This window comes from Podarcis raffonei, chromosome 11 (assembly GCF_027172205.1).
Source record: "Podarcis raffonei isolate rPodRaf1 chromosome 11, rPodRaf1.pri, whole genome shotgun sequence".
Taxonomy (NCBI): Eukaryota; Metazoa; Chordata; class Lepidosauria; order Squamata; family Lacertidae; genus Podarcis; species Podarcis raffonei.
The window spans coordinates 54,965,490-54,993,353 of record NC_070612.1 but is presented as its reverse complement, the minus strand read 5'-3'; the positions used below and the strand labels follow the sequence as shown (position 1 = coordinate 54,993,353).

Below are 27,864 nucleotides of genomic sequence, written 5' to 3'. Positions count from 1 at the left end.
TGCTCAGGTTGTGAACGTGATCCATGTGGGAGGCACATTTGCAAGCCTCAGCGTTTGCAACCCACAGCGCCACGTCTGTGCACATGCGGGTTGCTATTCGGCACTTCTGTGCATGCGCAAAGTGCGATTTAGTGCTTCTGTGCATGCGCAACCACCAAAACCCAGAATAAACCTGTTCTGGTACTTCCGGGTTTCAGTGGGTCCGTAACCCAAAAAAAGCAACCTGAAGCATCTGTAACCCAAGATATGACTGTACTGGGATTGGAGGAGAGACTTCAGCAGTGTTTTCCTTGCACAGCAACACATACAAAGGAGAGCCTGGGACAGGGGAGGTGGCTTTGGCTGTGCCCATGTGGAGAAGGGAAGGCAAGTCAGGAGGGAAGGGCGAGAAAAAACCCCTGAGCTGTCATTGTTAATTTGTGGGTGAACATATCAGACGACACAGCTTTTCTTCATACAGCTCTTGTTTATTCACAGGCCAGAACAGAACTGAACTGATGGGTTCAGCCAGCCTGCTTATATAGAGCTCAACTACAAAGCAACAGTAACAACTTTCTGTAACTATCCAATCACTGAATGTCACTTTCAATTCCTTATTTGCATATGTGGACCTGAGTGAAAACTATCTACAGTATCCACCTGCTGGCCCAGAGTGAGAACTTCAGTACATAACAGTCATGAGAGGAAGTTATATGCTCTAAAATGCTCCCATAGGGGCAAGGGGGAATGGGGCATCCATCAGATGAAAGTGTGGGGAGAGATGCGATGAGTTGGCTGTGGGGTGTGGGTTGAGAAAGAGAGGTGGAGATGCAGTGGGCTGGCAAAAAGAGGGAAAGGCTTCTGTGAATTGAGGATGTGGACTTCTGTGAAAGTGTGTTCTTTCGGAACAGGAAACCAGGGATTCAAAGGAGTGGGTCTATCTTTTGTGGCTTAGACTCCATCTCTGCCATCTACTTAGTTCCACTGGGCAATCTCACGCTCAACACTTCCTCAAAATTCCAAAAGGTGCCCATGGATCAGCCTCTTGAATTAAAATAAAATTAAAGATGATAAATGGACTTTGAATATCAAAGCTAAAGCTGCTGTTTTTAATAATAAAAAAGCACAACATAAGCCCGTTTTAGGACACAATAATTTATAGCGCTATTTAGCTTTCCTGTTTTCCTTAAACAGGTCTTTTATTATGTAAGCACACGGCAGGGTGGTTATTGGACCCAAGAGATTACAGCAGTTTTCCATTCCAATCCATTTAATGGAGCCTTTGGTATTTGGGTCAGAAATTGAAGTAGACGTTCTTTCACGCTGCCTTCCAAATAGTGTCTAGGTGAACAACTATGAGAATAAGGATTTATGTATGTTAAAAAGAAGACGGAATGTGTGTCATACGAGGAGATAAACTTTTTAGTGGAATAATATAATTTGGTTTTTGAGAGTGGTAGCAGCAGACAGAAACAAGGATCTCTGGTGGGCAGTCAAACTATGTCCATGGGCCCAGCAATATCTATTTTTATTTCTTTCCCCTTTCTTCCCTGCTTGCTCTTATTTGCATTGTTCAGCAGCCCTAAAAGGAAGACTGGAAACAAATGTTATGGCATTTCCCATAATCTGCAAGTGCATATTAGAAAACAGCTCACTAATACTCTGAACTTAAAAGAAAACTAAGCTGTATACCATTCCCTGTATTTTATGTTTCTGTAGAGGAGTCTCCTTATTAATTTGTTATTGGTCTTATTTTAGCATTTTAAAATGCACTCCATATTTTAATAACATTTGTTTGATGCTGTTCAAGTATTATTGAAAACTGTTGCTCCTTCAGGGGATTACTGAAAGAGGGGGGGGCAGTTCAAAGAGGACTGCAGGCTGAGCTGGCAGAGACAAAGGACTATGTAATCCTAAACTGCATAATAAATAAAATATAAAATAAAATATAAAAAATTGCCACAGACCACTATGGCCCCACCCAGCAAAAGATCTGATTCAAACCACTCCCTACTTCCTTAGTGGGTCTATGACACTTCACCGGGGGGTGGGGGATGGGAATGATAATAATGATAAAATAATAATTTATTATTTGTACCCCGCCCATCTGGCCCGAGTGACTTCATCCACCGCTGTTTCCAAGCTGTGCACAACTGCAGCTTGAGACTTACTGTGCAAGGGACAGTTAGATAACACCAAACTAAGAGAGATAAAGCCGGGCAGTTATTGCAATAGAGTTTACATGCAGACTTTGGCAAAGAAAAGAAAACAGGGAGTGACTGTAAAATGGGATTTTACAGATGATAATAAGGGGTGTAAAAAAAAAAGTCTTTGCACGTGTTGTAGTTGAAATGTTACCAGCAGACTCCAGATATAAGGGGGGTGGGTCTATTAGGATTAAAAGTGCTTTGAGCAGAATGTATTAAATATATTAAAAATGTTGCCCCAAAGCCAGAAGGAGTTACAACTAATGAACTAATAAAATGATTCCCTGCTTTTAATTACTTTGCACCACTTTATAAAATAGTGCAAAACTGGTTACCAGCGTGACATGTTTGGGAAGGATGCCTGGATGAACGTCTAAACTGCAAATGTTGTCCATTCGTACATTATTTTCAGTGGGATATGCACTTAGATGCTTAGCTAATTAATCCCCCACATCTTAGTGTGAGTGGTCTCACATGACTGCGCAGAGCTAGAGCTGGATAGGAGCAAATGTCTTGCGCTGAAATTCTGGAGGGCAACGAAACTGCCAGAACAGCAGAGAAGCGACTCAGCAGAACAATGCGTATGGACAAGCAATTAAAATGAATGACAACTGGAAGGCAGAGCTCTTTTCAGAAATGATTTCTGAAAGTTTGACACTAGAGCAAGACAAGACCAGGCTGCACCAAAACGGTGATTCCACCAAAATCAAAATCATGAATTTGATGCAGAGCTTTGAGGAGAGAAGATTTCATGAAACGGACCCTCCTTCCTTTGTTCCACTGATTCATTTTGAGTGACTCCCCTCTCTTAGACTTTTGGTGCTTGTTAGCAACAATTTAAGAAGCTGGTGGCCTCTGATTGCCTATCTACAACACAGGAAGAGCTGTGTGAGAGTTCTCTCAGGAGGAGAGCCAATTGCAAATCTTCTGTTACTATAACATGTAGTAAGTAGCAGTCAGTTTACTCCTTCCATCATCTCATTTGGTTGAGAGTAAACATTTTTACAAGCATCCTAGATGCTCCCATGAGCCAGTGTGCTGTAGTGGTTAAGAGCGTCAGACTCGTAATCTGGTGAACTCCGTAATCTGGTGAACCGGGTTCGCTTCCCTGCTCCTCCACATGCAGCTGCTGGGTGACCTTGGGCTAGCCACACTTCTGTGAAGTCTCTCAGCCCCACTCACCTCACAGAGTGTTTGTTGTGGGGAGGAAGGGAAAGGAGAATGTTAGCCACTTTGAGACTCCTTTGGGTAGTGATAAAGCGGGATATCAAATCCAAACTACAAATCCAAACTACCATGACAGAGATACATTACACAGAAAGGATGCTAGAAAGCTAGTATTTTTTTTTTAAGAAAGGAAAACAGTGGTGAATGATTCAACAGGAAGGTTTTATTGGAGAGCGGTGACTGACATTTACTGTGCACTAGTATTCTGTGTGTGAAGGAATGTTGCAAAATTTAGTCTGGGAAAGGCAGTATGCTTTTCTCAAAAACTTCTGAAAGGCTTTGAGCTTAGAATACCCTGCTAGATTTGCTCCTCCAGTGCAGAATCACCAATGCCTCCTAGAGTCCTCACCGGTGCCAGATTTACGTATAAGGAAAACAACCTATAGCTTAGGGCCCCACTCTCTTGGGGCCCCAAAAAAATTTAAAGGGAAAAAAAGCTTTGATAAAATACATATTGCATTATGTGCAAATGGCTTTAGATACCTATATGAATTACCATATACAGTGGTACCTCAGGTTACATACGCTTCAGGTTACATACGCTTAAGGTTACAGACTCCGCTAACCCAGAAATAGTGCTTCAGGTTAAGAACTTTGCTTCAGGATGAGAACAGAAATCATGCTCCGGCGGCACAGCAGCAGCAGGAGGCCCCATTAGCTAAAGTGGTGCTTCAGGTTAAGAACAGTTTCAGGTTAAGAACGGACCTCTGGAACAAATTAAGTACTTAACCTGAGGTACCACTGTAGCATATATTCAACACACAAAAACAGTGACAATTTGTTATTGACAAAGGACAGCTGGAAATATAAAGGGCCCCATTACCTCCAGTAGGTAAGGGCCTCATCAAACCTAAATCCGGCCCTGGTCCTCACTCAGTGCCATTCATGCAGAGAACCCCTAGGCTGCAACCATCTTCTGCACAAGGTCATTTTCTCCTCTCATCCTAAACTATCCCTTTGCTCCCACATACCTGCAATTTACAGATGTACTGCCATTGAGCATAGTGGTTCCATTTAGCTAGCATGCAGGCTGCGACAGGCTATGGGAGACACAGAGCTTTGATTTCAGCTCCAATCATAATTAAGTTATATATTTAAGAAGAAGAACCTCTTCTTGAATAGGCATTTGCTAATTTCAACTTTCTGGATGTATCATTGATGGTTTTTGTGCCTGTTTTGAAGAAGTTCTTTTCAGGAAAGTTTTGAATAATCATTATGGGTCTGGACAATTTTTTATTCCAAAAGGAGTCAGCTGTTATGCATTCAGTTGCTTCATGCTGCACAAAATTACTAACTGCAATAGTGCTCTCCTAACCACTGATAGACCTTTCTTGCACGAATTGCTTATCTAATCTTTCTTGAGAAATGCTGAACCAATGCCACTTAGCTATGCTTGTTATATTATTAGGATTAATATGTAGACCTCCCTTGCTTGTGGTACCTCCACATTTCCCTTATCAAGTTCTTGTCCTTGAGGATAATTGCCATTGCAAGGTCACTTACATTTTATCCTCAAAGATTGAGTGCATGCACTGGGCTGAGAGATACATTTTTCGCCAGCCACTCTCTCACAACTTGGCTCACAGTTCAGAAGGAGCAGCTGATGTTTCAACCACTGGAACTCTAGGTGGCGAAACTATCTCTGCATTTAAATGCCACTTTAATTCTCTCCACCCCACTCACAAAAAGTATTTTGCTTCAGCCCACTCCCCAATGCATAGCTGAAACAAAGCACTCTATTTTAAGGTGGGTAAAATAGCTGGGAAATGCTCCTTGACAATTCAATCCAGCTCTATTTGAAACATCGAATTTTGTAGCAAAATGTATGTTTAGCCAATGCAGGTAGGTTATTACATTCAGATTGCTGACACAGGAAACGCAAAAAGTAAATTTAGTGTAAAAAATGAAAGAAAAATAATGGTTCAATGTCAAGGCCTAAGAAACAGCAGCTCAAATTAAGTCCCATACGTCCCATATGAAGTGTACAATTGCAGGTAGCAGATGTTAGTTGACATAAGTTCAAAAAACAGAATTACTTACTATCACCCTGGCAAAGCAAAGGCCCAAGTTTGTAAGCTGCTTCAGAATTTGGCCGGTTTGTATCTGTGATGAAAAGTTCTGTTACTGGTAGGTGGTCTTTATAGGATAGGAGCCCAGTGTCATTGGTCCTGGAACATATAAAAAAACAAACTTTCAGATAATGCATTAAGCAGTTATGTGAATGGATGCCATTGTCTTTGTGTTAGTTGTGTCTAGCAAATGGCTGGATTTTTAGCAAATGTAGATGGTGAAGGCATGTTTACCAAAATCGCAACAGAGAGAGGGGCGGGGAGGAGTTAGAACTACATGCAGTTTTATATAAGGATGACATTTCTAAAGTCCAGTTTTGGCCAATAGCCTTGTCAAAGGAAATCTACATATATTGCCCCCCAGATTTATGGAGAGTTTGATGAAAGCAATGAGAACTCAGATCTCTTTCATCATAGACATTGAAACATAACTGAAAAGTTGTGTCTGTGCTCAGACCCGTGTGTGTATTCTTTGTAAGGAAGATGTCCTTCGGAGTAATCAAGTTCCACGCATAACTCAGCTCTGATGTGAAACTGATGTGCATTGAGTCAGATCATTCACCTATCTAGCTTAGTATTGTCGACACGGACTGGCTACAGCTCTCCAGAGTTTCTGAAAGGACCCTTTCCCGGCCTACCTGGAGATAGCAAGGACTGACCTTTTAGTATGGAAACAATCATTTGTCTGGAACAAATAACGAAAATAAAGAAAAAGGCCATAATCATTACTGATACCTGAATGCCACAAGCTATTCTTTTCTCATCTTTTCCAATTGAGAATATATAGTGTTTATGTTCATTTCAGTTTCCATAAGGGTGGGAGACTCTTACGTTTGTCAAGGGTTCAGATTCTTACAACAGGCAAACGTGTGTGTGTGTGTAATATATGATTGAAGAAAAACTGAGAAACTTGCAAGAAAAGGCTTACATTTTCTCCTTCTTTTGCTATCCATTTTTTATGCTTGCCATTTCAGCATTTCCTTTGAGCCTCAGCATTTCCAATCCCTCTTATCTATAAGTTTTTCATTAGCAGTCCCCCACAATCCATTGAGTCTTTTGTGCTTGACTCAGGGCGGGATGGGGGTGACCAGTTTAAATGGTGAGTGTTGTGTGGCTGGTGGCCATTTGACAGGTTCTAAGCTAGCTCTGTCCTCTAGCCAATAATCTCCAAGCTACTGGACTCTGATGCCTGGCAGACAAAAAAACAGTGTTTCTGTCACCAGCCCTTTAGTCACATTAGACCCCCCCCCAAGACCCCAGAACGGAAAACGGGGAAAACATTTGAAGTGGCAGCAGGAACAGGAACTGCTGGGGCCTGCAAGGCCTCAGAAGCAGTGCCACAAAGGGGGAAGGGACAGCTTTCCTTGCATAAAATACTTTGGGAAGATTTTGAGAAGGTTAGCTCACAATGGTGGTCCTGTCAAGGATTGTGCCAAAGAGCACCATGCCTGCGGAGCCAGGGATCTCATAGTTTCATTGACGGTATGTAGCTGGTCCCTTGGTCACCAGACAAAATGACTAGCCTGAACTCCATGCTTTCCCATCCACATGAGATGTTCAAATCAGAAGTGAATCTCAGAGAGTCGTTTCACACTCCAGTTACTGTGGCCCATTGACGTGACCTTACTGTCTGAAAATGCTTATTCCTTTATGAGAGCTATTACTATAGTTCCCAAGTTTATCTGTGTGCCTAACTAAACCTTTTCTCATATATATTTCTGTCCGAGATTTCTCCTTGTCACAGGGAACACTTCAGGACGAAATTACAGCACGACAACAAAAAATGACCTTTAACAAAACCAAAGAAAAAAAAAAGATAAAAATCTAGGACACATTTTCAAGCTGTGTGCCTGAAGTTGGGCTTCTGAGTTCATGCAAGGAAGAAAGAATTGCTCTAATAGCAGGTGAACTTTGATACTTTAAAAATAGCTGTTTCCATCTAAGTAAGGATTTAGGATCCTAATTTTTAAGACGTTGCTGCGAAAATTCTACCCTATGATTCTGAAGGCACCTCAAAACAGCATGAAAAAAAGAAATTTATATCATCCTTGGGTAGACAAAAGCAGCTATCACAATGCCATTTCTCACCGATAGGAAGGGGAAGGAGTTGCCAGGAATGTGAACATGTGTTTGCGGGGAGCACAGCAGGATTCCAATACTTGGAGGACTTCTGGTCAATTGGGTTGGCATAGACCTTTAGGGAATGGCACCACCGCCTTCCCTTTCTGCCCATTAACAAACCTATGCAACATTGTAGGATTAGCCATTTGAGGGCTGAGTCAGGATTTTTACCCCATGTGGCGCTCCCTACTCATATGTTAAAGTGCATGGTGATGTTGTATGTATCTGATTTACTTAATTGGCTGCCTGTTCTTTCATAGTCAGGAAGTGTGGGCAGGAAGAGAAGTAAGTTTGGAAATCTTGGTAAGCACCCTGTCAGGGAACTGACATCGGAGCCAGAGGTGGAGGCAAGGCTCCCAAGCGATGCTGGAGAAGGGCCCAGCAGGGAGAGAGGGAGCTCATCGGCTGGGGAAGGAAATCAGCGTAACAACAGGGATAAAGGGGGGCAGATGGGGGAATCGGCGAGGGGGCTCCAGGACTCCTCACCGGAGACCAGCGGGGAGAGCACGGGTCCTCCGCTACCCACACCCACCCTGCGCAGAAGACTTCCGCGCAGGGAAAGTAAGCGTAGACTTGGCGTCAAAGAACTTCTTTGCTGGAAGAAGTTCAAGAAACGCCCACTGACGGATTCTGCTAGCGACTGAAACAGCCACGAAGTGAAGGGCTGTCCAGCCAGAAAAAGGTTTAACCAGGCAACCTAGCCAGGAGTGGCAGCAACTTACGCACGAGCAACCCCATATAACCATTACACACCCTAATTGAAATAAATTGAAATACTTTATTGTCACATGTACAACTTGTATACAGTGAGATTACACGAGCACTCCCCACTCAGCTCTCTTAGTCTTAATTCCCCTCGTTTACTGACGCACACCCACCAAACCCGAAAGTCAGTTGCCCTGTTGTTATCTTTTCATTCAGCAGCCTAACAGCCCACAGATAGAAGCTGTTCTTTACCCTGTTGGTGCGACTAATCATGCTTCTTTATCTTCTGCCTGAGGGCAGGAGATCAAGAAAATGCAGGCCAGGGTGTGAATCATCCCTGAGAATTTTCCTCACTCTCCTGAGGTAAAGTTCTTCCGCTATTTCATCCAGCGGATTCACGGGACAGCCCATAATATCTTGTGCTGTATTCCCCACCCTCTGTAGGCACTTCCTATCAGTTGATGTCAAACCAGCGTACCACACCATACTACTACAAGTAATACACTTGGAGGGTGAAAGGATTGTTAGTCTAAGGTTACCAGATTTTTTTCAATGAATCCGGGGACACTTTTCAACTTCAATGGATTTTGTATGGGGACTGATTTGAAAATCTGGGGACTGTCCCTGGGAAACGGAGACATCCAGTAACCTAATGTTAGTCCACCTACTTACCATTGTCAGCTAGCAGAAGCTTTTGAATCCTGGAAACTTTAGCCTATCAAATGCTGCCCAGCATGGTTTGTGTGTGTGTGCGTGTTTGTGTAGCAGCCAGCTGCCTTCTCAGCTTGTCCTTTGGATGAGCAGATGAGGAAGGCAAAGAGCAACATCTGATCGATCCATTGTATGTAGCCAGGCTGGCAATGCCCAGCAGGAGAAAAGGGAAGCCTTGTACCCAACTGTCTCCTCTATACTTCGGTTGTGTTGTTGTTTGATGCTTGTTGCAGAATAAGATGAATAAAGATGGCCTCAACGGATATCTCATGAATTAATTCTGGTAGGATGAGTGGGTGCCACATATTTTGACATTCAACATTTTAACTTGATGAGAAAAAAGCAAAGAATGAAAACAAAATCACCATTCATTTCTGTCAGCGTCGCAGTTGCAGTCATGATGCGAATCAATGCAGCTTCCTTGTATTCCACAAGCACATTTCTGAACATCTGGCCTGGAGCCTCCCCAGTACGTCTGTGTCTCATTGATTTTTCCAACCCACCAGCTGAATGGAATTCCATCTAAAAGACAAGTTAGAGAAATTTGCAATTTACTGTTCCACCTGTTTTCCTTCAACTCTAAAGGAAAAAAGATACCTAAATGAAAAGTTGCAAAATGTGACATTTTTTAAAATAAAATTAGCCATACTTCTTTAAAATGCTAACATTTTTTTTTCATTTTAATGTTTCATTATCATGAACTAAATTACTTTCAAAACTTTCTGCTTATATTACTGGAAGAAGAGAACTGGTAGTCCCTAAATCAGTCAGGCATGGTATTAGAACCATTTATCTTAAGGAGGCCACTTACACAATTTGCTTTATGACAGCATATGAAGAAGGAAATGCCCTCATCCCCCAAAATCTAGGTAATTTATTATGTGATGTAAAAATCAATAGATGATCAAGAGTCTACTAGTGAGGAAACTGCAAGTGTCTTATCTCATAAAGGTCTCATTATGATAATTAAAGATTAGTAAGCATATACTAATATACTAATTGAGCACAGAGTTGTGTACAGTGGTACCTTGGTTTAATAACAGCCCTGTTTATAAACTATTCAGTTTACAAGCTCCGCAAAACCCAGAGTAGTGTCCTGGTTTGCGCACTTTACCTCGGTCTAAGAACAGAATCCGAACGGTGGAAGGGCACCGGCGGTGGGAGGCCTCATTGGGAAAGTGCGCCTCAGTTTAAGAGCGGTTTTGGTTTAAGAACAAACTTCTAGAATGGATTAAGTTTGTAAACTGAGGTACCACTGTACAGTCACTCATTGGTTGTTGAACCTCATCCGTTTGGGAAGACCATTCAACTTCCGAAATGTCGACAAATGAGGCATGGCTTCCGATTGGTTGCAAGAGCTTCTTGCACCCAAGCGGAAGCCGCGTTGGACGTTCGGGTTCCGAAAAACATTCGAAAACCGGAGCATTTACTTCCAGGTTTTCGGCATTTGGGAGCCAAAACATTAAAAAATGGAGCCATTTGAGAACGAGGTTTGACTGTACTTACTGGGAGAATTGCAAATGTCAAGAGTAAGATTGTGTAGCAGTATGAACTATAAGAGGATTCTGCTAGATCAGGTTCATTCAGTGAAGCACCCTGGTCTCACAGTGGTCTGTAGGAAACCAGCAAGCAGGACTGAAGCACAAGAACACTCCTCCTCTGGTTTCCAGCAATTGGTTTTCAGAAGCACTGCTTCTTTCAATTGTGACAGTAGCCAATGATTTGGGCTAATCTTCTTTTAAAGCCATCCAAGTTCATGACCATTCCCTGCCTCCTGTGGGAGTCAGTTTCAGCTACGAAGGTGTGCCGTGTTAAAGCGTGTTCTCCTTCATGGAGAGCACATGTTGAGGTGGGGTCTGACAGGCCACCCCCTCAGTTGCTGGGCAGGATCGTTTAGATGGCCATTGGCAGTGATTGGGCTGTTTGGGTTACTGGGCTAATTTTGATGTTGACAATTTGTGGGATGGGCAAAAGGTTTTATATGCAGGGCACACAGCACTGAGCGTTCTCTTTCGCTGCGTGCACCAGATCACCCGCCATCCTCCCTAAGTTAGGGCTTGTGTGTCTGACCCTGCTATGCCTGTCATGGGGTCGCCTGCTTTTGGGGCAGGGGCCTGGTAGGACTTTTGTCCATTTGGCTGATTGGCTGGTGCCATTTGGTTTTTGCCTACTGCGTAGCAAATCGTCACAACTTGTAAGGTTGTGGTTAGGCATTGGTTAAAAATTTGGTTGGTGGAGGGGTAAGGGTTGGCAGTGCCTGCCCTTCCAATGCTGCTGCGGAAAGGGAATTCCGTTAAAGGAATCCAGGGGCTCGCCATGCTTTCATCTGAATCCCTGGTGTGGGGCTTGGGCCGCGCAAGCCCCTGGGAGCATACGGGGAGAGGTGAGGGCCTGGGGCTCAGCTCCATTTTCTCCCCAACATTGTTTTCCCTTACTGGCTTTCGCTGGAATCTGGAAGTCAGTTCTGTCCCTGGGCAGGGACAGATAGTCGGAACCAATGCCTAAGCAACCACTCACATTTATGTATTTTAATAAAGTTGTGGCCAAAATTATGCCAAAAAGCCTTAAACAAAAATTCTGTGTGAATTGTGATTTATTTGGGGGGTGGCTTGGGGACCTCGACACACAATCACTGTCACTTTAATAACTTGCCTGGTGGCAAGAAGCGACATTGCAGAGCCAACTCTGTCCACAGCACTGGTTACAGTAAAAATGAGGGAGCCTTAATTCAACACTACTGTACATTAAGGCGAGAGATGCTGCCAGCTAAACAGAGCGATAAATGCACAAAATATACAGAAAAGGGTAATTACTAGAGGATATGAAGCATGAAGATAATCAATCTTAAGAGGAGAAGGAAGGAAGGTGAACTTTGCAATGAATGCAGAAGTCGAGGCACACGGGGAGAATAATGCCCTATTAAATTGTATGGCAACACTTTGGTGAGTTCTGCTTTTGTTTGCGAGAAGCATTCAAGCTTTCAACAACAACCCCCCACCAAGAATCTGGAACTTATGCTTCCCTTTGCCTTCCTAACAACTGTCAGTACATATTGCAGCTCACTGTTAGACAACTCCTCTGCTACCCTGGCAGTCTCTCTGCTTGCAACATATCGACTCGCTCACATACTATTCAACCTGCCAGCCCAGCAGGTCTTCAAAAAAACAGAACCAGAAGATGAATAATGGCAAGAATGCTCTCCCATATATTGTGTGTGTGTTTAGCTTTACAATTTATCCTGAGTGGGACGGTGGTGGAAATAGGAAATCCAGATAAAAGGTCTACATAATTTACAAAAAATCTCATTTTTCAAAATCCTGCATTCATACCCATATAAAAATGCCACAATTCAATGGTTCTGGAGTACATCTATTATCTATGTTCTCTGCCATTTTCTTCTGACTTGGGAGAAAACTATAAAGAGTTAGGGGATATTTAAACATCTAAAAAAAAAATAGATATGATACTGTGACTTTGGATCTTCTTTGAAACCTAGAATATGCTATGGTTCATCACTGATGCCTACCTATTAGACATGCAAATAGGTAAATGGGATGCTGAATATTTAGTAGGTATCATGAAACATTTCCCTCTTCCTTTCACATGGCCTCAGATGATGATGTGTGCAAACAACAGTCCCTCTTCAGTTTATTAGGAAGAAACAAAGCTACCTCAGACCATTTTTCATCTCGTTCAGTTCTGGTAAGACTGACTGGCAATGACTGTCCAGGGTTTCAACAGGGGACATTCACACTTCTATTTGGAGATGTCAGGGTGTGAACAAGAGACCTTCTGCGTGCAGTGCAATTGCCCTATCACTAAACTATGGCACAATCTAAACACAGCAGCGGAAAGGTGTGCTAGGTGTGCACATGGAAAGCACTTCGAAGCATGCATCCATGTGATCAAAGCATGCACCAGTACAGTTTCCAGGGATTGAATGTGGGAACTTTTGTATGCAAGGCACTCAGCTATGGCCTTTCTGTCAGGTGAACAGCCGAGATCAAGGGATTTAAGTATTATATTATGTCAGAGTCTTGGGAGCTTTTTTCAGCCTAAAGACTACATTCCTTTCTGGGCAAATTTCCAAGGTTCATATGCTGGCCAGGGGGTGGGGTGCACAGCCAAAGGAAAAAGTTGATGGACCAAAAATGTAAATTTTCCCTTTGTACAGTAGGCTAGTTTCTACACATACTCTCACATCCCACTCTTTCCCCCTTCCAGACAAACTAGAGGTATTAGCGCTTTGAACAGGTTTGCTTGAACAAACTATTGGCAAAGGAGGTGGACTGGAATTTGCTTTGGATATTGGGGGTGAATACGTTTTGGCTAACAGAGCGTGCATTTCTGAGTTCTGCATTCTCAGATTACTGTGGAGTTTTCACACAAACAAAAGGATCCCGGAGGAAAGATAAGCCAAGTCTCCAGAATGTAATCCAATTTGCATGTTCATAGACCAGAGCTGTAAACTGTCCTCCGGAGGGGAAAAGGCAAGCCAACATAAGTTATCTATCTGAAAACCTGAGCTAGCTCTGCTTTGTGACACTATAGAACTGCTAGGAAATTTTAACAAGCTGTACGACGTTAATTTCAATGTCAAGCCAGTCTAAAGCCATGTACAAATTTGGCAAAAACCAGTAGAACATTTCTTCTGCTCTCCCCTATCACAAATAGCATAATATACTTCTTCTTAGCCTTCTGATTGTTTAACCTTGCAGATTTACTTGCTGAACCCCAAAACAATGTCACTTGTCCTTGCCAGCAATGTGAATACCCCTAGTTCATTACCACCACCACTCTGAATTTGTGTTTAAATGAACCATCTGATAATAACACCTGGAATACATGTCACTATGACTCATCCATATAGTTAAAGCTATGGTTTCCCCAGTAGTGATGTATGGAAGTGGGAGCTGGACCATAAAGAAGGCTGATCGCCAAAGAATTGATGCTTTTGAATCATGGTGCTGGAGGAGACTCTTGAGAGTCCATGGACTGCAAGAAGATCAAACCTTTCCATTCTGAAGGAAATCAGCCCTGAGTGCTCACTGGAAGGACAAATCCTAAAGCTGAGGCTCCAAGACTTTGGCCACCTCATGAGAAGAGAAGACTCCCTGGAAAAGACCCTGATGTTGGGAAAGATGGAGGGCACAAGGAGAAGGGGATGACAGAGGACGAGATGGTTGGACAGTGTTCTCGAAGCTACCAGCCTGAGTTTGACCAAACTGCAGGAGGCAGTGGAAGACAGGAGTGCCTGGCGTGCTCTGCTCCATGGGGTCACGAAGAGTCGGACACAACTAAACAACAACAACAACAATGACTCATGCCCAAAGAGTATACAATTGTCATAGCCACTTGTGTAACTGCTTCCTCTGTTTTACACTGCAGGTTGCAGCCCTCCACCAACCTGCTCTAGAAAATTGGATGCCATTGTGAAGCAAATGTGGACCAAAGGGGAGGAGAGAAAAAGAAAAAGGAGAAGTTTTGTTGCATCACTGGTGTGACATTGGCTCTCATCCCATATTTCCCCTGCTTCAAGAACATGAAAGGGCATGGAACCTGAATTCTTGCACAGCAGTTGTGCATCAAGGCTCCAGCTCTGTGTTGTTTTTTAGTTGAAATCCACCAAGTTATCTGGAAAAGCAAACCTGAAGCCTGTGCATAACGTGAGATGGGTAAGGCTATTAAAGGATTATAACAAAGCAGTGATTAGTCAGGCTTCTGCCTTGGTTGCGAATGTTAATAATCAGATGAAAGGAAAAGGTGGATTTGATGCAGCTAGTGAAAAAAGTAAACAGAGTATATAGAAATATTAGCATGTGACATCTTTTGAAGGTTCATTTGCATGCTTCTACAGGAACTGAAAGCAAATGAGGGCTTATCCACATTTCCTCTCGTCCCACTGCATTCCCCCAAGGGAAAACCACCCTTTAGCATTCAATCGGAGCAAGCAGCAATTGGGTTCTCAGTGGATTGCTGTTCGTTCCAATTCAAAGCTAAAGAGTGGGTTTTCCCTGGGAAAGGAACAAGGCAAAGAGAAAAATCTCTTGGACCCTTACCATGCTTTTGAGGCATGGGAAAAGTGGAAGTATGGATGAGCCCTTTGTCGTTGCTTCTGTCTAAGATAAAAATAATGGTTAGGGCTATATCTTCCTTCCTTTCTTCCTTACTCATTGCCATACGCAACTGCTGTATTTGTCAGATGCACTCAGTACAAATTATACAATCCTAGGGGCAAGAGGGGTAAAATTATACAAGGGAAATTTAATGTAGTTTCATACTCTCCCTTTTTCTCAAGTGGTGGAAAGGGCAGGTCTGCCGAGTGAATTTCCATTAGAAGGCCGTTCCCCATCCCAGTGGGGCAGGGTTACAGGAGGCCATGTGCACTCCCTGTGTATGGGGGTGGGGGTGGTGAAGCCACCCGTGTCACTGGGAGTCCCAGCCATGTAAACGCCCCATGGCCGACCAATCCAGTTGACCGGGGTGTGTGGCTTACCCTATTTAAACCACCGTGCGGTCAGGGGCTCCTTCTCCTTACCTCCTCTTCACCTCACCTCACCTCACCTAACCCCACCCCACCTCACTTGCCACTCCCCCTATTATTTTTCTTCCCCCCTTCTTCTTCATATTTGTTTAAACCAATTCATAAACCAAGAACTTATGCATTGACCACTAATAATGAAACCTATGTTGTAGATATCTTTCCACATTTATTATGCTATTTTTGTGATATACAAATGACATGAGAAAACATCAGGCAAGGCCTCTTTCCACCTGCATTGCCCCACCCTCCAGTCTCTGCTTCTCATTCTGTACTATATTATGTTGTACACTGTGGTTTGCTGTGTTTTATTGACTGGAGTTTAGAAATTACTTATTGTAACTGTTAAGAGTGGGTTTCTGTTTAATGTTGAAATGCTGGTGTTTAATATTATTCTATATTAATGTAATGAATGTTGAATGTTATTTTATTTGCATATTGTATATTGTATTATGCATATTGTCTTATTTATACAATGTTATTATCATCAAAACTTGGTATACTAGTTTGTATAACATTATTCTTGTTTATAAAACCCAATTAGAAGAAGAAGAAGAAGCAGAAGACGAAAAAGAACAACAACAAAGCGTGTTCTCCTTCAGGGAGAGCACGTGTTGCGGTGGGGTCTACTGAGCCACCCCCTTTGTTGCTGGGTAAGTTCTCCAAGATGGCCAGGGGGCATTGATTGGATTGCCGAGTTGCTGGGGGAAAAGTTATGTTGCAATTTTGGTGGGAGGGGTAAAAGGTTTAAATACTCTGCATGCAGCCTTCTACTTTCTCTTTTGCTGCGTGCAACGGATCACCTGTAGCACTTGGACCGTCTGGAGGACAGTGGAGCGATCTTCTCATTGTCTGGTTACATTTCTTTATTTTCCCCTTCTTTTTAGTCTTCTCTAGTCCCTTAATTAATTTAATTCCCCCCCTTTTTTTCTGTTTGATTTCCCACCCCACCCCTTACCCTGCCCTTTGGGAAGATTCTCCCTGTAACTGTGAGCGCTGCCCGTGCATAATCCTTCTGGGCTTGCCTTTCCCAATAGGGAGAGAGCCCCCATTAGGGGCTTTCTTTTGCAAAGAAGTTTTCCCCATTTTCGCCTGTTTGATTGTGGGGCTAGTCAGGGCTGTTCCCAGCTTACCTGGAATCACTTTCATTTATAGTATCCCCATAGGTTGGCTTTATTTTGGGTGCGTGCAGTGCTGTTGGCCAAGTTTTAATCTAGCCTTGGGTGGGAGCACTATATTGAGTTCCTTTAATATTGCAATGAGACTATAAAAGGCAGAGAGCAGAAGCAGGGAGGCCTTCACGGCCTGCTCGGCCTGCACATATCATTCAAGCCTAGCCTGCTACAGTTAGCAGTACAGTAATTGTTAAGTCACTGTGACATGTGACTCTCTTTCTCTATAAGAATTTATCTGTTTGTTTGCAGGCTCACTTGTTGCTAATGTATATCTTAGGCAGACAGAGTGGAGCCAGAGGCTCTCTGTGCCTCCAATGAGCACTCTTTGTATGCTCTTTAACTAGCTGTTTCTGAACAAGTTTATTTTCTTCAAGTTTGTTTTGCCCTGATAGTGGCGACTGCCGTTTTAGAGACGAGCCATTGTGGCTTAGTGGCTAGAGTGCAGGACTAGGACCTGGGAGACAGGGTTCATATCCCCCACTTAGCCATTGTTATAACAAAGCAAAACAAGCTGCTCCTTTTGGACTATTTTGTTGCTGGGTAGTTTGGCCCATTTGTGATATTGCTCCCAAAAAGAACTTTGGGTTTCTTGAGGAGGTGCTTCCCTCTAAAGGGCAAGCAGGGGTACCTGGACAGGCGGCGGGCTGCCTCAAGTTTGTTATCTCATTGGAAACATTTATGTCTGGCCTAGCAGGTGATCCTAGGGCTTGGCCCGCTTGGCCCTATAATTTGATGGCCTCTGGCAGCGTTTCTGGCCTGAATAGCGTCCCCATATGGTGCACAAAGCATTGGTTTCACCTGTTCCTCACATTGTTTAGGTTTTTTCTTTTTGGAGTCTATGACAGGGCCTTTGCAGATGCCTCCAGAGCTTGCCTCTCCTGCAGAGGATGACTTGCTGATGCCCCAGGTGCCTTCTTCCAGAAGGAAGCGTCTTCAGAGGCAGGAAAAAGCGGAGCAGGGATGATGCTTACATCTCCTTGCAGGTAAATCATCCCTGGGCTCTGATGATGATTCAGACATCACCTTGGACCTCTCCAGGGGTCAGGGTGAGGCTGTTCCGGGTCTTTAGGGATCATCCTGGATAGCTCAGCTGGTCAGCGTATGGTGCCGGTAATGCCTAGGTTGCAGGATTGGTCCCTGTTTGGGACAGCTGCATGCTCCCTCATCACTCTACCCGGACACTGAGGTCCAGCGCCGAGGGCCTTTCTGGTGGTTCCCTCACTGTGAGAAGCCAAGTTACAGGGAACCAGGTGGAGAGCCTTCTCGGAAGTGGCACCCGCCATGTGGTACACCCTCCCACCAGATGTCTACTACCAGACTTTTAGAAGACATCTAAGGCAGCCCTGTTTAGGGAAGCTTTTAATGTTTGATGCATTACTGTATTTTAATATATATATATTTTTTGGACGCTGCCCAGAGTGGCTGGGGAAGCCCAGCCAAATGGGCGGGGTACAAATAGATGATGATGATGATGATGATGATGATTATTATTATTATTATATTGTGGGAGAGTGGACTAGATGATCCTTGGAGTCCCTTCCAACCCCACTATTCTATAAGTGGTAATTCACTATGATGGGAATGTTAGACGCAGGGCTGCCATCATCCCCTCAGCTCACTAGGATCCCAGGGACGGGGACATGTGGACCACTTGCGCAGCTCCACATTTCAAATGGAAATTCCCTGAGCAATAGAACCTGAAGCTGGTATGCAGGAAGCTGGCCCGGTGGCAGCTTTGTTGGGACTTCTTTAGGGTTTCTGGCCAGCGTTGGCCCTGTAAATTTACACATCATGGTGGCAACACGAGGCAGGGCATCTTGCCCAAGCGGGAGCCGGCAAGCAATAACTCAATACCTCTTGCCCATATTTCCATAAAAATATCTCCCTTGAAAGCCTGGCTAAAAGGTTATCTAGATGGGTCAGTGGCTTTGTGCTTGTGGGAAGGATTTTTCCCAATGTTTGGGATTCCTCTGGCTTTTCAGCCAGTGGCTCGGAATACAGCAACTCAAAAGCCAGTTAGAGAGCTACCTGTGGTAGCCTGAAAGAAGGTTAGGAAGCAGCTTGCATTGGGACGTATGGTGAGATCCCCTTGATTCTCCTTCTATTCCCGATTTTCATTTATCCCCATTGGGGATCGTCCCTAAGAAAGCCCATATAATTCCATCTGATCCATATTTATCGCATCCCAAAGGCACCTCAGTGAATGATGCTATCCCTCCGGAATTGTTCCGTGAAATATGCATCTTTGGATCAGGCAGTTGAGGTTACCAACAAATTGGAGGAGGTGCCTTGTTGGCATTATGCGATATTGAATCGGCTGTTAGGCTGCTGCCGGTTCACCCTCAAGATTTTAAGTAGTTAGGCTTTAATTGGATGGTCCTTATATTGATAAGGCGATGCCGGTGGGTTGCTCAATAGGCTGTGCAGCACTTGAGTCCTTTAGCGCCTTTCTGGATTGAACATGGCGAGTCAAGACTCGTTTAACTGGGGGTATCGTTATGTGGATTATTTTACTGGCTGGTTCATGTGACACCAGCCACTGCTTAGGCTAACTGGACGCCCCTTTATTCCCTGAGGAGCTGGGTGTTCTGTTGGCAGTGGAGGACAGTGGCTCCTACTGCCCCTTTTAACGTATTTGGGGGCTAGCTGGATACCATTGCTCAAACATCTGCTTGCCTGTGGAAAAGCTGTTTGCCTTGAAGGACGTTATTCTTGTAATACTTCCTCTGAAGCAAGTGTTGCTTTGTCAGATCCTATCGTTCCTAGGTCAGTTAAATTTTGCATGCAGGGTGGTTGCTCCAGGCTGCCCCTTCCATTCCCGCTTGGCCAGGTGGTCTCATGGCCCGGGGTCCCTTCATCATCATGTACAGTGGCCTTGAGCCTGGCAGGGCAAGGCAATCACATGTGACCTAACTTTTCTCGAGTTTTCCCCATTGTAGTGTCAGCGCACATCTGGACTGAGGAGTTTAGGGACCGTCGGGTCTGTCTTGGTCTGATAACCAAGCAGTGTGAGAGTCCTGGCAAAACGATCCTCGTGCTCTGGCAGAGTCTTCGCACTGCTTAAGGTTTAATATAGCGTTTCTGCTCTCTTTATTTCGGGATCGTCTAATGTTTTCGCTGTCGCTCTATCCCGTTTTTTCAGTTGGAGAGCTTCAGATCCTGGGCTCTGGACGCCCAGCTATAGCCGGATTTTTCCGGAGCTCCTGTGGCACTTGGCAACAATTAATAATTATGAGGAGTAGTAGCTTACGTTTCCCCATCCGCTTTCAGGTCTTATGAGAAGGCCTGGACTGCTTTCTTAAAATTTAGTTGGCAGTCCTCGGCCATTCAGAGGAACCTGCCCCCATCTTCTGAGCAGGACCTGCAGTAATTCGCCCACCTGCTGCAGATCGGATACACTGTTAAAACTATCAGAATTCAGTCCGCTGCAATGTCTGCTAGAGTAAAGCTTTAATTTTTCAGAGACCCTTCTAAAAGTGTGTCGTGCGCAGGGTCTCGGAAGGTTGGAATAGGCTCCAACCTTCACAGGACAGCAGGCAGGAAGCCGGTCAATCTTTGACCTATGCAGTATCCGCAACAAGTTAAGACTTGTCGGCTGGTTCAAGATCAAGACGAGACTTCTTTCAGTATTCCATTGTAATTTTGGTGTACTGAGGGTTGGGGAAATTGTGTTGGAGCCAGCACGGGGCTGAGAGTTTGGAGGCTTATTGCCTCAGGACTTTTCCTTATCTGCGTTGGAGCTTGTCATAAGTGTCTGGAGCTCTAAGTCAGACCTAGTGAGCAGGTTTGCCACCATCAGGCTTCCAGTCACAGGTGAGGTGGGCCCTTGCCCTGTTATTGGATACCGGAAATATTTGGCTTTTCGTTCCCTTGGGGGCTGGCTCGATCTTAGTGCACAGAAATGGGTTCCGGTTCGACAGGCATCTAATTGCTCACGTCGTGCGCCAGTTATTGCAGCCTGCGGCTTGCCTACCGCTGAACACGCCTCATTCAGCCCGGTTAAGGATTTGAGGAAATTCTTAGCAGTGAGGCCCTCTGGGGGGGGATCCACTGTTCATTCATGAAAATGGTCGTCCCTTGGCACGGCATCAGTTTTCCAAGGTAATGCGTAAGGTTATTTCTGCTTGTGGGGTCCCGGCTTATGGTTTTGCACCCCATTCCTTTCGCATTGGTGCTGCTACAACAGCAGCCCATTGGGGGTTGTCGGCCCACAGGATTAAGGACTTGGGCCGGTGGAAGTCTGATGCGTTCAAGGGTTACGTGCGGAAGAGATGTTGAATTATTGTATTGATGTGTGCTTGTTCTCCACCCTGTAGGTCTCGCTCCAGTCCGTATCTGGATTGTGGGGCACAGCATCGTTCACTGGGCTGGCATCAGAGCAAGGCAGTCTGGAAGGGGACCGGATCTTGGCTTCCCACAGCACGTACAGGTGTCGTGGATATCCAGACGGGGAATGCGGTGGAGTGAATTCATCCCACTAATTAAGCGGAGGGTGCTTTCACATGGTCCCCCTTTGGCAATTGTGGTGCAGTTGGGGGAGAATGATATAGCAAAGGTTGATTGCTATACTTTGCGCTCCACAATTCAAAGAGACTTGGGGGAGTTGGTGACCTTAATACCTACCGTTAAAATATTTTGGTCACAATTGCTGCAAAGGAGCAATTGGCTGGGCATTTCTCAACCCAAGGCTGCTGAAAGGGCCAGGAAGCGAATTAATTCCGCAGTGAGCAAAAGGGTAACGGAATTGGGTGGGTTGGTGATTTACAACCCAGATATTACCTTCAAGGCTCTGGCCCTTTACCGCAATGATGGGGTACATCTTTCCGAGCTGGGGAATGATGTCTGGTTGGATGCGGTAATTGAAGGGTTGAAGAATGGGTTGGGATTGTGAGTGGTTGGCGGCGAGCATAAAGGGCTCGATTGGCGGTTAGGCATTGGTTATAAATCTGGTGGAGGAGGGGTTAGGATAGGCTGGGCCTGCCCCTCCATGGTTGCTGCGGAAAGGGAATTCCGTTAAAGGAATCCTGGGGCTTGCCATCTTTTCGTCCAATCCCTGGAATGGGACTAGGGCCGGCAAGCCTTCGGGGAGCAGGCGGGTGAGAGTTGAGGGTCTGTGTCTCAGCTCCAATTCTTCCCCGACTTGCTTTCCCCCGCACTGTCTTTCGGTGGTGCCCGGAAGTCAGTTCTGTCCCCAGGCGGGGGGACAGATAGTCTTAACCAATGCCTAAACAACCACTCACAGTTTGTATTTTAATAAAGTTGTGGCCAAAATCATGCCAAAAATCTTAAACAAAAAATTACGTGTCCGTTGTGAGTTATTTTGGGGGGTGGATTGGGGACCTCAACACGCAAAGCGTGTTCTCCTTCAGGGAGAGCACGTGTTGCGGTGGGGTCTACTGAGCCACCCCCTTTGTTGCTGGGTAAGTTCTCCAAGATGGCCAGGGGGCATTGATTGGATTGCCGAGTTGCTGGGGGAAAAGTTATGTTGCAATTTTGGTGGGAGGGGTAAAAGGTTTAAATACTCTGCATGCAGCCTTCTACTTTCTCTTTTGCTGCGTGCAACGGATCACCCGCCCACCCGCCCTAGAATAAGGGGTTGTTGCGTTGACCTTGCTATGCCTGTCATGGGGTCGTCTGCCTTTGAGCAGGGGCCTGGTAGGAATTTTTCCACCTGGCAAATTGGCTGGCTGGGTGGTTTTTGCCTACTGCGTAGCAAATCGTCACAACTTGTAAGGTTGTGGTTAGGCATTGGTTATAAATCTGGTGGAGGAGGGGTTAGGATAGGCTGGGCCTGCCCCTCCATGGTTGCTGCGGAAAGGGAATTCCGTTAAAGGAATCCTGGGGCTTGCCATCTTTTCGTCCAATCCCTGGAATGGGACTAGGGCCGGCAAGCCTTCGGGGAGCAGGCGGGTGAGAGTTGAGGGTCTGTGTCTCAGCTCCAATTCTTCCCCGACTTGCTTTCCCCCGCACTGTCTTTCGGTGGTGCCCGGAAGTCAGTTCTGTCCCCAGGCGGGGGGACAGATAGTCTTAACCAATGCCTAAACAACCACTCACAGTTTGTATTTTAATAAAGTTGTGGCCAAAATCATGCCAAAAATCTTAAACAAAAAATTACGTGTCCGTTGTGAGTTATTTTGGGGGGTGGATTGGGGACCTCAACACGCAACAAGCTAACAATCTGCTTCTTTACAAGACTGGCATGTGTGCAAATGCACATGAGCAAAAAGCAAGCACAAATAGTGCAAAGTAACTTTGGTCCTACAGCCTGCTATCGCAATCCAGTCAAAATCCAGTGAGGTAAAAGAAAAGAAAAAGAAATAATACACAACTTCTTTACAGTCAAGGTTTTAAAAGCCACTGCAGGAACCAATGCTCCACAAACAAGATTGTGTGAAAATCTACAGACATGTTTTTAATCACAAAAAACAAGGGGTGTGTGGGTTGTGGGTTTTTCAACATCAGTACTTTGCTTCTGTTATCAAGATACAATCTATATTTACTTTGCTGTTGGCAAAATTTTAAAGTCCTTTACATGTAGGCCAGGAAGGAGCTTTGTTATAATTTCTGCTAAACAGTAGGATTAGGTGAGAAATTGAGTTTGAAAGTAGTTAATGCTTTGAATGAAGCTCATTATAAATTGACCTTGGTGCTTTTTCTGGTTCAGAAGCTATTCAGCAATTTACAGGTTGGGGATTTGTTTGCTAAATCTTTTAAAAAGTTATTCTTTTTTTAAAAAAGCAAACTATAGTGGCAAGATGCCATAACCTTGGCAAGATTAAATATCTACAGTGGTTCATTGAGTATAACACATTATGTAGCATAATAAGATTTGTCTGCGTTACTTACCTCGCTTATTTGAAAGCCGTGACTTTTTGCAGTGGTAGGCAAGCTCTTGTTCACAGTGTTCTGCATGGTTAATTGTAGCCTGAAGCTGTTCTAGGTTGGCAGCATATTTGAAAAACACAGTGTGTGGGTTCTCTCGATTAGCACTTTTGACTCTAGTTAACTCGGTGTTGTTGTGCTGTATAACTGTCCAAGTGGTGTCTTGCAAAACAGACAGAAAATAGGCAGTCACATAAATATTGAACACCCAATATACACTTAGCAGTGCATAATAAACACATCCAAAACAACTGCCTTAAACAAAGAAAAAATAATAATTTCCCCATGGCACTTCCTTCCTTCCTTCCTTCCTTTCCACTTTGGCCTCCACAACTTTCCTCCTGAATTAGGGTTTAACTAGGATAATTTCTAATGTTAGTAACAGAATTTCATCCTGCAGCATTTGAAAAACCTTCAATTCCTTTGTTCCCTCCTTCTATATTACTGCCAATGTTCCTATACATATTGAAGAAGACTCAAGAGACAAAGAAATGGTGAAATACTTATTGAATATAACAACAGAAGATCTATAAAACTAATTAACTGAATTATAAAAGAACAACCAGGTGGATTTCAAATAACTGGAGAGGGGTATCGTTAAAATCCCCAGGGCATGTTAGCAGCTGTATTCTGTGGCTCTGCAGCCAAAGAGGGAGAGGAGAAAGTTTCCCCTCCTTGCTAAGTGAGCCATGGGTATGTGACCCCCACTGGGTTGTGTTTGCCAACATGTGAACACCAAGCCTAAAGGGCATCCCCAAGGACCTTCCTCAAGCCAAAGGCTGTGGAAGGTGACCCAAGAGTGCCCTGAACCCAAAAATGCCTCAGGCTGCCTGTACACAAAGTCCTTGAATTCTCTGAACTGCCTGCATTAAATGCCCAACAAACTGAATAATTAACTTCACATTGAAAGGTCAATCAGCACAACCCACCAGTGCTCAGCAGGTAGAAAACGAGGAGTCCCAAGTGCCAATCAGGCGTCCTTGTGCCCAAACTATCCTACTCATTCCCCCACTAGGCAGTTGGCAAAACCCATCTTGTAAAGGGAGGGAGGGTGCTACAAATGAGAAGCTGCTGCCAGGAGTGGAACCGGCTTAAATATCCAGCCAGGTGCGTCATCCTCTTGGGCCCTAAAGCATCTGTAATCCCCAAGGTAGCTACCCCTAGGGACAGATCATCTCACAACTTCCTTAAAAAGGGGAACTTTGACAACTCAGCTCTGCTGGAGAGTAGGAGTGCCATTGATAGAACACTGCAGGAAAGCATTTTAGTTGCAATCATATTTATGACTGCACTGAGATTGTGAGTCTGATTCTTAAACAACAGCTTATTAAAAAAAACCCTAAAAGAATATTGATGCAACTGATAATATCACATTAAGTGTGGGGATTGTGGGTGGTGTTTTATCAGTGCCCAGAAATACACATATAATCTTGATCATGGGTAGGCAAACTAAAGCCCAGGGGGTGGATCTGACCCAATCGCCTTCTAAATCTGGCCCGTGGACGGTCTAGGAATCAGTGTGTTTTTACATGAGTAGAATGTGCCCTTTTATTTAAAATCCATCTCTGGGTTATTTGTGGGGCATAGGAATTCATTCTTTTTCTCTCTCAAAATATAGTCCAGCCCCCCACAAGGTATGAGGGACAGTGGACCGTCCCCCTGCTAAAAAAATTTGCTGACCCCTGATTTTGATGTATATGATTATATGAAGAATGCTATTTGTAGAATCTTATCAATGTCTGCTTGTGTGAGCCAGAGAGAAGACTACTGTACTTGCAAGAACCAAAAGCTGTAGCAAACTGGAGAACCGAGAATTCACCTTTTGTAAATATCACCATATCATTTGGAACTCAAAAATTAGAGGAGTTTAGATGGGGAGAATTTAAGAAGCAATGGTGTACTTTTTTGTGTGGCTTCTGTTTGAGAAATACAAAGTCCTGAAACCTGCTGAGCACTGCTGAGTTCCTGCAGGAACTTGTTCTATAATTTTCTGGATTGTAAAAGAAGCTGGCTGGGCATAATGGTTATCCGTTGAATACGATTTGGAGAAAGCAACCAATCCATTCTGTAAAATATCATTTCCATAACTCAGTTTTGCACGTTAAGAAAATAATGCAGCTTCACTTTGCATCTCTCATATGAGGCAGTGATATTTAAGGCTGCGAGCCTATACACGTTTAGCTGGCAGTAAATTCTACTGAACTCAATGGGGCCTTCTTCTGAGGTGATTGCAATTGTGAGTCACCATGAATGGAAGTTAACAATCTCCTCTAGATATTGCTATGGCATTCATTGTCCATACAGTTTCATCAGACAAAAGAATGCCCTGTGTGTTGGGAAAGACCGATGCTCCATTGCAGAACAGTGTAAAACAAATCACAGTGCTGTATTTGTGAAAGCATTGACAGGGAAGGCTGCTTGCTAGACAGGAAAGTCAAATTTAGAACCCGCTGCTCAGCATGTCTTAGGGTAAATTTTGTCTAATTTCATTTTTTATTAGTTTATCATCCTTTGCCCTTGCTGGATTGCTACCTTATGTAAGAGCTCATTGCTATAATCTTAGCCAGTCCACTGAATTTATTTATAGCCTTCGTGTCTCCTAAGAAACTGAATCAATATTTTACAGTTAAGTGTTTTAACTATTCTGCAGGAACACCTTGCCTTAAGCTTCCTTTATTTATGGAAGCTTAGGAATGACTGACAGCAAAAGGAATATTTTTTAAAAGGCATGTAAATCAGCTATAGCAGGAATGGGGAGATTTGTGTGGTTGGGTCGATATTTTCAAGGATGTAGAATTATACCCATTTACCTTGGAGCAAGCCTACTGAACTCAGTGGGAATTGCTTCTGAGTAAACAGAGATAGCTATGTCCTGTAAATGTGTCCGGTAGGCATCAGGTGAGCAAAACCTTGCTCCCTGTATAGATAAATGTAAAATGTCATCTTACAAAAACGTTCCATGCACACATTCTTGCCATCTGATTTGAAGCTGTGGACCTCAGGCTTGTGGTATTGAAAATGACCCCCCAGAAATAAAAGAGGATAGCAGCACCTCCCTTTCCATCTGCCTGAGAAGAAAACTGCATGCATATCAATGACAAGGCAGTAGTGTAAGAAATCTGGGCATCTGCCTCCATTGCTGCTAGTGGGAAAAGGGAATACCAGTTGTGAGGAAACAGGGAAAGAAAACAAATACTGAAGATTCAGCCTGTCAGATTGCATCTCTTGGTGAGGAACTGATCAATGAAATTTGCTTAATGTGTTGAATAAGGAGTGACTGATGAAAAAACTGGCAGCTGTTCCCTGGTATACAGGAATAAATCAAACTGCACTTTACCTCAGAGGGCTGGCCTTTTGACGGAGTTTAAAATCACCGGAGTGCTTAAATTGCACCCCTCTCCCCCTTTTTGATCAGGTCAAAAATTAATGAGTAGTTGTATCTCCCTTTCTCTTAAGAGGCATGGCAAGAGTTGTGCCAATTTCAATGTACATGCACAGGGCACTAAAGGAAATAGAGAGGAGTTTGCAATTCTTGGCTGGCATTTCTGTGTTCATTAAGACACTGCCCCTTCCTTTGTGCTGTAAGCTCAAGGGCATTCTTCCACTCTCCTTCCAGGTCCATGTTCTGAGCTGGAGAGGAGGAGAGAATAATTTCTACAGTTGCCCGGGGCTTCCCAGATGCTTGCAGGGTCTCAGCAGTCCAGTGCAGCTGCAGGGACAATTTCTGCCTCCATTCCAGTATCAGAAGAAACCAAATACCAGTATACTCAATGCATATAAAAATCTAAAATTATTCAAGTAGAATCGACTTAGAATGCTAGTACCAACAAGCAGCTGCCATGGGAAAGAAACCTTTTCACAATCAGGCATTCCAATATAATGGAAGAAGTTGTGGATAAATGCCTGGAATATGGATCAGTGGCTGGATTGGGTTAATTCAAGTTCCATTGATTTCCATAGGACACACTTAATTCCCCATTGAAATTAATAGGCCTTAAAAGTGCTTAACTTTGGCTGATTACAGCTGCAAAAGAAGATGCACCCGTCATTTTTAAACACCCAGCTGTAAAAGGCAAATCAATAAAATTAAATTAAATCACCTGAAATGACATAATAAAGACAAGGGGGGGGTGCATTTGCAGCACTATACATCACTTTTGAATGTGCAGAAGGAAATCAAGTTTTTAATAAACTCGATAATCTTTTCAGTAAAAGCTTTTTTCTCAGTTTCTTGCATCCTTGCAGTG

The 27,864-nt window shown here is 44.0% G+C and overlaps 1 protein-coding gene across 2 annotated transcripts in view; it reads right to left on the bottom strand.

The window, feature by feature from the left end:
* Positions 1-27,864, bottom strand: part of LOC128423033 (contactin-associated protein-like 4) — a 278,897-nt gene that overhangs the window by 54,219 nt on the left and 196,814 nt on the right. For both annotated transcript variants that reach the window (XM_053407702.1, XM_053407703.1), the window contains exons 13-15: positions 23,582-23,779; positions 9,385-9,541; positions 5,454-5,581 (exon numbers count right to left, since the gene is read on the bottom strand). In XM_053407702.1, the coding sequence (XP_053263677.1) occupies positions 5,454-5,581; positions 9,385-9,541; positions 23,582-23,779 (483 nt within the window). The remainder of the gene's footprint in view (positions 1-5,453; positions 5,582-9,384; positions 9,542-23,581; positions 23,780-27,864) is intronic.